The sequence below is a fragment of the Brassica napus genome, chromosome C7, assembly GCF_020379485.1.
Source record: "Brassica napus cultivar Da-Ae chromosome C7, Da-Ae, whole genome shotgun sequence".
NCBI classification, from domain to species: Eukaryota; Viridiplantae; Streptophyta; class Magnoliopsida; order Brassicales; family Brassicaceae; genus Brassica; species Brassica napus.
In genome coordinates this window covers 38,079,948-38,089,722 of record NC_063450.1, presented here as the reverse complement: position 1 = coordinate 38,089,722, position 9,775 = coordinate 38,079,948, and the positions used below count along the sequence as shown (strand labels likewise).

Below are 9,775 nucleotides of genomic sequence, written 5' to 3'. Positions count from 1 at the left end.
TGCACTGAACCGTATCAAACTGAAAAAAAAAAAAAAATTAAGCCGAATTTCATAAATAACCAAGCATATCCTATATCTTTGAAACCGAAAAATAGAAACCGAACTGAGAACCAAATGAGTACTTAAATTTTTAAAATACAAATTATATACCTACAAATATAAATTATATTTGATTTCTAAATAACCAAATATCCTGAAAATAATATTTATAAACCAAATTATGCAAAAAACAATTAATGACTCGAAATTTTTTATTCAAATAACTAATATTTAATTATTTATCCTTTTTTTTCAAACAACCTAAATTACTCGATTTAAAGCGTAAGATATTTTACATTTGTGAAATTCAATAAAACGTATCAGATGCATTATTAGAATTTGTAAAGTAAATAAACATGTTCTATTTAAACTAGTTTTTTTTACTAATTCCATTTAAATTTACGACTCGTTTAAACCCATTTGATATTTTTAATGATAAGATTAATCATTTAGTTCATATATAAGAATGTAAGATCAAATCTTTATAATTGATTCCATATATAAGAATGTAAGATTAAATTAATGTTTCATAATTGAATAGTTGACATTAAGGCTTTTAGTTTTCAATTCACATAAAAATGAAATAAAAATTGTTATACACCAGATGATTCGCCATTCCAGCCTATATTAAATATAACTAAACCATTAAAAAAAGGGCTTTTTGCAAAAGTGACTCAAAACTTGGAGTCAAACAGAAAACTAACCTTTTCTTTTGACTCCTTTTTTTTTGAGATTTTAACCCCACACCTGCACTTTATCTACGAAAATGCCATTAACATTTTTTTTTTTTTTTTTTCGAAAATGGCTTCTTTACTGTCTCAACCTCATCTTCTTCAAGTATTTACAATACTGCCACTGCAATGAATAGTGGCAACAACCTTGTACGAACTGTTTGGAGCTTTTAATGCCCTTTAATGCACGTAAATCTCTTTACACTCTCTCTGTTTCAATTGTTATGAACTAAAAACAACATTTCTTTCACTTTCTCTCTATATTCATCCAAAAAACTCAAGCTTTTGATTCAAAATATGGGCTATGGTTGCAGAGCCATATTTCTTTCGTTTTGACTTACGGTTGCTTTCGTTTGAGGTTCTGGGTGGTTGGAGAAGACCCTGTGTGCAAACGAAGTCATCTCACCTAGTTTAAGGTACGAATTTGAATTTTTTTTCAAGATCTGTTCGCGTAGAAGACTTACTAGTAAGTCATCTGTATGTAGAAGACTTACTGATGAGTCTTCTGGTCAAACGGACGACTTAAATTAAGTCGTCCAGCTTTGTTTGTTAAAAAAAAACACTTCAGACGACTTATATATACGTCGTCTACGAGAAACGGGCTAGTTTTGCATTTGACCGAATCGTGTCAGATCTTTGACTATTTCTGGACGACTTATAATTCAGTCGTCTCTGGGAAAGTTAAAATTTCAATATTTTATGAAAACTTGACGACTTACGTGTAAGTCGTCCTAGGTTAGTTTTGTAATTGAAAAATAAAACTTCATAATTTAACTTTAACCAGACGACTTAATATAAAGTCGTCCCTCCAGAAGACTTAATTTAAAGTCGTCCGGGGAAAGCAAAGTCGTCCAGAATTTTTCCCAATTTTCTGGTCAAACCTTGCTTATCCCGGACGACCTTAAATTAAGTCGTTTAGCTGGACGACTTTCATCTAAGTCGTCTGGAGAAAGTTAAATTTCAAGTTTTATTTTTCAATTACAAAACTAACCTAGGACGACTTACACGTAAGTCGTCAAGTTTTCATAAAATATTGAAATTTTAACTTTCCCAGAGACGACTGAATTATAAGTCGTCCAGAAATAGTCAAAGATCTGACACGATTCGGTCAAATGCAAAACTAGCCCGTTTCTCGTAGACGACTTATATATAAGTCGTCTGAAGTTTTTTTTTAACAAACAAAGCCGGACGACTTAGAATTAAGTCGTCCCTTTTAATTTTCAATTGCAAAAGTGACCTCTTTAGACGACTTACCTTTAAGTCTTCTGGACGACTTAATGCTAAGTCGTCTGCGGCAATGTTTATTGAACTTCTTCATTCCCTTTTCTCTATGTTTACTAATGTGTTTTATTTTGAATATTTGCAGATGATTTTTCAGTTACATGCAGTGTATGGAGAATGGTTGTTGAGAGATTTCCGTTGGGATTTTGTGGTTGATGATCTCAAAGGAGGAAGATTGTTTTTATTGAATGAAGATTCAACACATGCTGAACTTGTTGCAATGGCTCAAGAAGATTATAACCTGGACATGAGAACAGTGAGTGTGGAGATTAGCTACTCATTACCAGCAGAAATGATGATGGCTCCAGGCAGTCTTCCCATTCATGTTACAAGTGATAGACAAGTTCGAAACTTGCTGGAGATACTCAAAACCCATAGAGTATGTCTTTGTGTATCAAGCCGCAGCAAGGTCGAAACGGTTTCAGAGAAAAGGGATATTGATGAAGCTGGTGAATGGGAAAAAGATGTTGGTGATAATGATGAAGCTGGTGAATGGGAAGAAGATGTTGGTGATAATGATGAAGCTGGTGAATGGGAAGAAGATGGGGAGGAGGAAAATGGGGAGGAGGATGCTGATAATTCTATTGTTGGTGAAACGGATCAGAATGGTGGGGATTACAGTCTTTATGGAAAGGTTCCAGATGAGGACGAGGAAGATGATGATAATATTTGTTTTGAAGAAATCCAAAAGACATATGCTAAGACAAATGCTATTGAAGGAGGAAAATCGAATGGTACCAGTATCTATGTCAACCAGAGTTTTGTTAGCAAGGGTGCTCTGCTTTCAGAGCTGCGGTTGGCAGCAGTGAGGGGTAAGTTTTCTTTCAAATTATACAAATCAACGAAAACTCTCGTTGTGGCAACATGTCCGGTTAGCTATTGTGGATGGAAGGTCAGAGCGAGTGTCAAACATGGGACAAACACGTTTTGGGTAACAAAGTATGTGGAAAAACATTTATGCTCAGCGGGAGACCGAATCGCTCAGCGGAGACACTGTACTCCGAAGTATGTAGGTAGTCTTTTCATTGATCGTGTTGGAATCATTGATGGGATAACTCCGCAGCATATCACTGATGCAATGAGGAACATGTTTGGCATGGCGCTTGATTACACCACTTCATACAGAGCACTGTTATATGCACAAAGATTGGTGAGAGGATCAGCAGAAGAAGGGTATTCGCGTCTGGCATCATATCTCGAGCAAATCTCCATTGCAAATCCTGATTCTATCACGGCGATAGAACTTGATTCTATGAAAAGATTTAAGTATCTATTTCTCTCTTTTGGAGCTTCTATCAAAGGTTTTAAGTATCAGAGAAGGGTCATTGTGGTGGATGGAACTCACCTAAGTGGAAAGTATGGAGGAACTATGTTAGTTGCAGCCGCACAAGATGGCAATTTTCAGATATTCCCATTGGCTTTTGGGATCGTGGATGAGGAAGATATACCTTCTTGGGAATGGTTTTTCACAAAATTGGCTAGTTGTATATCTCATGACAAGCCTCTGGTGATAGTCTCCGACCGGCACAAGGCCATTAAAAGTGCGTGTGATAAGGTGTTTCCTTGGGCAACCCGAGGAATATGTTATTATCACCTTCAAGATAACATTGTCAAAAAGTTTAAAGGGAAACATCTCATGTACTTGGTGAAAGGGGCTGCTTATGCTCACACGGTTTACGATTTTGACCGGTACATGGCTGAGATACGGAGTGCAAACCCGGAACTTGCAACGTATTTGGAGAAAGCCGACGTCAGGCTATGGTCAAGGGTTTATTGTAAGGGGAACAGGTTCAACATAAAAACAAGCAACATTGCTGAATCTATTAATTCCGCACTGAAGCGAGCAAGAGGATTTCCGATTACGTTCCTGCTGGAGTTCATAAGGCAGAAGTTAGGAAAATGGTATTGGAAAAGGAGACAAGATGCTTTGAGTCTCACAACTGAACATAGCGGGGGTGTTGAATACTTGCTTGCTGTTCGAGAAGAGATAGCGGGTACGATGACGGTCGAACCAATTGATGGATGGCATTTCTTTGTCAAAGGTGGCAAAATGGACTGTGTGGTTGATTTGGAACATGCAAAGTGTGATTGTGGTGTCTATGGAGTGGAGAAAATACCTTGCTCTCATGCTATAGCTGCTGGAATACATGCTGGTTTGCATATCTCCACACTTGTATGTCCACTGTACTCAAAGAATTATCTGTATGCAGGATACTCAGAGAATATATATCCTATCGTGTCACAACATATTGAGGAACGAGAATGCTTTCCTCCAGAACTAAAGCGTGGTCGGGGGAGACCGAAGAAATCAAGATGGCAATCTTGGTTGGAGCTATCTAGGATGAGAGGACACAAACCCAGGAAGAAACACAGGGCACGGAGATGCTCAAACTGCAAGGAAACTGGCCATACGAAACCACAATGTACACAACCAGTTGACTAGTTGTCCAGACGACCTAAATTTAAGTCGTCCAGTCTTGATTACCCGTCCAGACGACTAAATTTTTAGTCGTCCAGTGTATTTTATTTTTAGACGACCTTCTACTAAGTCGTCCAGTGTATTTTATTTTTAGACGACCTTCTACTAAGTCGTCCAGTGTATTTTATTTTTAGACGACCTTCTACTAAGTCGTCCAGTGTATTTTATTTTTAGACGACTTATTTGTAAGTCGTCCAGTTGGAAAACCTTCCAGACGACTTATAATAAGTCGTCCAAACCTTCTAGACGACTTATTTGTAAGTCGTCCAGTTGGAAAACCTTCCAGACGACTTATTTCTTCCAGACAACTTATATATTTACAAGTTCAAATACAAACACTAATCTTCCAGACAACTTATATATTTACAACTTATATATTTACAAGTTCAACTTATATATTCAAATACAAAGACAAGTTCAAATACAAACACTAATCTAATCATACAAGCCCACGAACTTATCACCATCCACATTTTCTTTTAGATGCTGATCAACAAGCTCCTTCCATATATCCACCGCCATATTATCCCTCATTTTCTTTGCGTTGCACCTAGCAAAGTCTTTAGGGTCAAAGGAGACACCGAGAGCATGACATTCAATGTACTTTACAGTGTACACGCCACAATCACCATTGTTGGCCGTGGGTACACCTTTCAGCGGTCTCTCATATGTGTATGGCTCCAACCCGTATTTGACCCGTATTTCGTCGGTGGCTGCGCACTCAACAAGCAGATAAGGGACCATCTGGAGAAAAGGCTCCATTATCGCATCCCATGCGTCTGGTACACTAGATGAAGGTATGCTGTCCCAGACGACTATGTGCCTCTTAGGGATCGATATCCAAATAGCAACCCAATGCTTGTCGTCCAAGTTCACTGGCGCATAGATATCATCAATGTCCTCCCCCCACTTCTTGTTTGATTGGCAAAATGAAGGTATTGATCCGTCATAAAAATACGACGCCCCACCAGGTAGAACTCTTCCTAAACCTTTGTGATCAGGTTCCGATGTTTTGAAGAGGTGATACTGCTCTCTCCAAGACTGGGAAAAGTTGTGATCCAGGAAGCACATTCGCTCGCTCCTGAAAGCTTGTGGGTTCTCCTGATACCTCTGCCTTAGCACATTAATCCAAGCATCTATATGCTGCATATTAAATATAACAAGTTAGAAGTTACCAGACGACTTAAATATAAGTCGTCTACGTGGTCGTCCAAGTAGACGACTTTCCAGACGATTTATCTTTAAGTCGTCTGGAAAGTAGTCTACTTGGACGACTTTGTAGACGACTTAAATCGTGTGCAGAAGACTTACGCAGTCTTCCAGCCATCCTCTGGCTGTCCGGAGGAAGTGGTACCACCTTGTTGGTGATGTACGTGGTTTGTCCTCGGTCTTAGTTAAATAATGACTGCAAAAAAAAAGCAATCAGTTTTGGACGACTAAATCAAGCTATTATGGGTAAAGCAATCACTTACGGATCAGTTTTCAACCAATCAGCGAGTTCCTTCAACTTATCTTTGTTTACTGGCGGAAATGGATTATAGGCTGCCACTTTATCTTTTTTTTTCTCTGCCGTATAAGGAGATCTCACAGTGGGAGCAGGTTTCTTCGCTCGTTTACTCTTTGCACGCTTGTCCAATACAACCAGGCTCGGTTCTGAAACTGGATCGCTTGGCTCGGTGGAAGCGAGGCTCGGTTGTTGATCGGTGGAAGCGAGGCTCGGTTGGTGATCGGTGGAAGTGACAGCAACAATCTCTTTGGAGGTCTTATTTACCGAGTTCGCCTCGGTTGCTGTATCCTCCGGCAACCATCTCTGCAATAAAAGTTGCACACAAGTTAACTCTGGACGACTTAAACAAAAGTTGTCTGGACGACTAGTTGGACCTGGACGACTTAAAATTAAGTCTTCCGTGGTCAACTAGTCGTCCAGACAACTTACGTTTAAGTCGTCCAGGGTCAACTAGTCGTCCAGACAACTTTTACAGTCGTCTGGACAACTAGTTAACCCTGGATTTGATACTAACCTCTTTGATTTGAGGAGGCTGTTTCTTTTGAGGAGGAGGCTGTTTCTTTTGAGGAGGAGGAGGCTGCTGCTGTTTCTTTTGAGGAGGAGGAGGCTGCTGTTTGGTTTGATGAGGAGGAGGCTGGTTACTAACCACGGTTTCATTGGCATGAGGGGTAGCCTGTTTGTTTCTACCCCCGGTTTCTTTGGCAAGAGGGGTAGGCTGTTTATCTTGAGGGGTAGCCTGATTGGTTAGAGGTGGAGGGGTAGCCTGATTGGTGACACCAACCTTCTTCTCCACAGCTTCCAATCTATCGGACAACTTCCTAAACTCCCTCATGCACTTATTAAACCCTTTTTTCATGCAGTCAGCTACGCCCTTGAACATAATTTCCAACTCCTCTCTGGTCACCCCTCTAGCCTCTTCTCTAGCCTCTTCACTAGCCACTTTAGGAGCCTCTTTACGAGCTTTCTTCCGAGGTCTTGGATTGTCTTCCTCCTCCTCCTCCTCCTCCTCCAACACAACCATCTCTTTGGCCTTCTTTGATGGAGTCACAACCTTAGGTTTTGTATTGACCTTAGTACCAGTGACTTCCCAGCAATCCATGGTCCACTTCCACGGTCTCCGCTCATACATGACTTTAATGATGTTCTCCGCGGGCAGGTCCTCAACCTCAGAGTCCCATTTTGGCCACATTTCACTAATGTCCTTCTCAACAAAGTTGATCACGCGGGTCTGCAGTAAATAGAAGAATCGAGTTAGATATTTGAAAAAAAATACTAAATAGACGACTTAATTATAAGTCGTCTACTAAGTCGTCCAGCTGGAAGACCTTCCAGACGACTTATAATAAGTCGTCTAATAAGTCGTCCAGATGGAAGACTTTCCAGACGACTTAATTAAGTCGTCCGATAAGTCGTCCAGCTGGACGACCTTCCAGACGACTTATAATAAGTCGTCTGCGCAGTCTTTTGGATTGAAGTAAATACCTGACTCAAGATAGCAGCTTTCATTGATCTGCGGCCTCTGCTGCCCTCGTAAGCCAGTATCGGTGGAGACGGACTGTCTGCTCTGGGACCACCAATACTAGCACCCAATTCCGGCATAGCTGTGTACGTCCAGACCTGAAGAACTTGTATAAACCCATCCACGGTGTAACAGCCAGCAATTTCTTTGTTCCACAAAGAGTCCATCAGCACCTTAAATGCGACTCTCCCCCATGGATAATTCTCAAACCGTTCTAAATCCATCACTAGCCTTGCCAGAGTAGATCGTGTAGCGGTTGAAAACTTTCTCCCTTCAATGAATCCAGTGAAGATGGAGAGGTACGCGAGCCGCTTGCGATCTTCCCTGGACCAATCCCCGCATCTCTGCAGTGCTGCTATTATCTGATCAGTAGTTGGCCCAGCTTCCAGATGAACTCCCAGCATCCCCCAGAAAGAAACCATCTCTGGGGTAACGTCACATTTTGGTGTCTCAAGGTCCTCGATGTACTCGCAGTTTAGACCAGTGAGGTTTTCAAACTCTAACAGTGAAAACCTCAAAGGTTCTGGACCAACGAGAGACCACATCTCATACTTCTTCTTAATGTCCAGCTTGAAACTGAGCATGTAGTGAACCAGCCTTGAAGCCCAACCAAATCCCTGCTCCTTGAACTTGATGAAAACTCCCAAACTCGACTCCTTGAGCTCTTCAAATTCGTCATCAGTAAGAGCTTTCCTAAGAGCAGTATGCAACTTGCTGTTATCCGTATGATACGAAATGCTATTGTGGGCTTCTGGTTCTTCCCCTGATGTGTATAACCTACGGGGGAGTTCTGGAATATCCATCCTTTTTGTCTGCAAAATAATCAAAGACAACAATATAAGTCCAGACGACTTAGTAGACGACTTAAATTACTTACAAGTCTTCCAGTCGCAGAAGGAGTTGGAGTACTCGTCATTGCGGTTATAGATCTGAAAAAATAAACGTGAAACGGTGAGAATGAGTAAATTGATAGAGACAACGTTTTATGTTCATCTTTTCCTCGAGATTGATGACTTAGCGGCGTTAGGGTTTACAGAGAAACGGCGCTAAGGTTTACAGAGAAGAAGCGGCGGCGCTAGGGTTTAGAAGAAGCGGCGGCGCTAGTGTTTAGAACGTTGGTGACCACGGTGGCGAGGGCGACGGTTTGTTCGGAAATAGTGGAAGCGGCGGCGCTAGGGTTTAGAGGAATCGGCGGCGCTAGGGTTTAGAGGAATCGGCGGCGCTAGGGTTAGAAGAAGCTGCGGCGACAACGGTGAGAATGAAGTGAGATAGATAGCCGATGTTGAGAACGATGGTTTGTTCGGAAATCGTGGGAATTCGAAATCGCCTTTGAGAGAGAACTGTTAGGGTTTCTGAATATCGCGAAAAATGAAACAAAAAAAAAATCACCTTATATATTGGGTAAATAATCCGGTTAGCTTTAAAATTACATTGGTAAACTTTAAGGTTTGGTCCGGTTTAGACGACTTATTCTGGCTGATAATGTACAACAGACGACTTAATATTTAGTCGTCTGTTTTCAGACGACAAAATATTAAGTCGTCCTAGACCCTAAAATGAACCCCTAAACTAAAATGACTAGATTAACTAACTAACCACGTTATAAAATCAAATTATACTTAAATAGTGTTTACTATACACAGAAATGAACACGCATAAGTAATTTTAAAAATTTTCAAAAACGGTTTTAATGCTTTCCAAAATCTAACCCTAAGAACACATACAATACTACAACATATGTTGATGAAACATAAACTTAAGAATATCATGACTCACTACTTTCACTCATCTATGCTGAAAACAATTGAAATTTGTTATATCTTAATTTATACCTCCTAAGACATATGTTAATTACATAATTCCCATTTTTCACTTATCAAAATATTTTTTACAAAATTTTTAAATTATGTTTAAGACTAACTGTCCAGACGACTTTAAGTTAAGTCGTCTGGACGACTTATTTTCAAGTCGTCTAAACAGACGACTTGCGAGGGGTAGAAACGTAAAAAGAATTCCGTTTTTTTGTTTGGTCACAAGGGGATAGTTGTAATTTCAATAGCCTTTTAGGTTACTTTTGCCTTTGACCCAAGTTGGGGTATTGTTTTGGGTTTGACTCCAAGTTTTGAGTCACACTTGGCAATTCTCCCTTAAAAAAATTATACTATTAATAGAACTATATGTGATAATGATCACGTCATGTGTAAACATGTTTGAATAAT

General features: G+C 40.1%; 1 protein-coding gene across 1 annotated transcript; it reads right to left on the bottom strand.

The window, feature by feature from the left end:
- Positions 1-4,965: 4,965 nt before the first annotated feature.
- On the bottom strand, positions 4,966-8,359 carry LOC125589998. The gene is made up of 6 exons (XM_048762786.1): positions 7,520-8,359; positions 6,906-7,265; positions 6,552-6,824; positions 6,003-6,340; positions 5,842-5,935; positions 4,966-5,673 (listed from the first exon to the last, which is right to left on the bottom strand). The coding sequence occupies exons 1-6, from the start codon at positions 8,357-8,359 to the stop codon at positions 4,966-4,968; spliced, it is 2,613 nt and encodes an 870-aa protein (XP_048618743.1).
- Between the last annotated feature and the right edge of the window lie 1,416 nt (positions 8,360-9,775).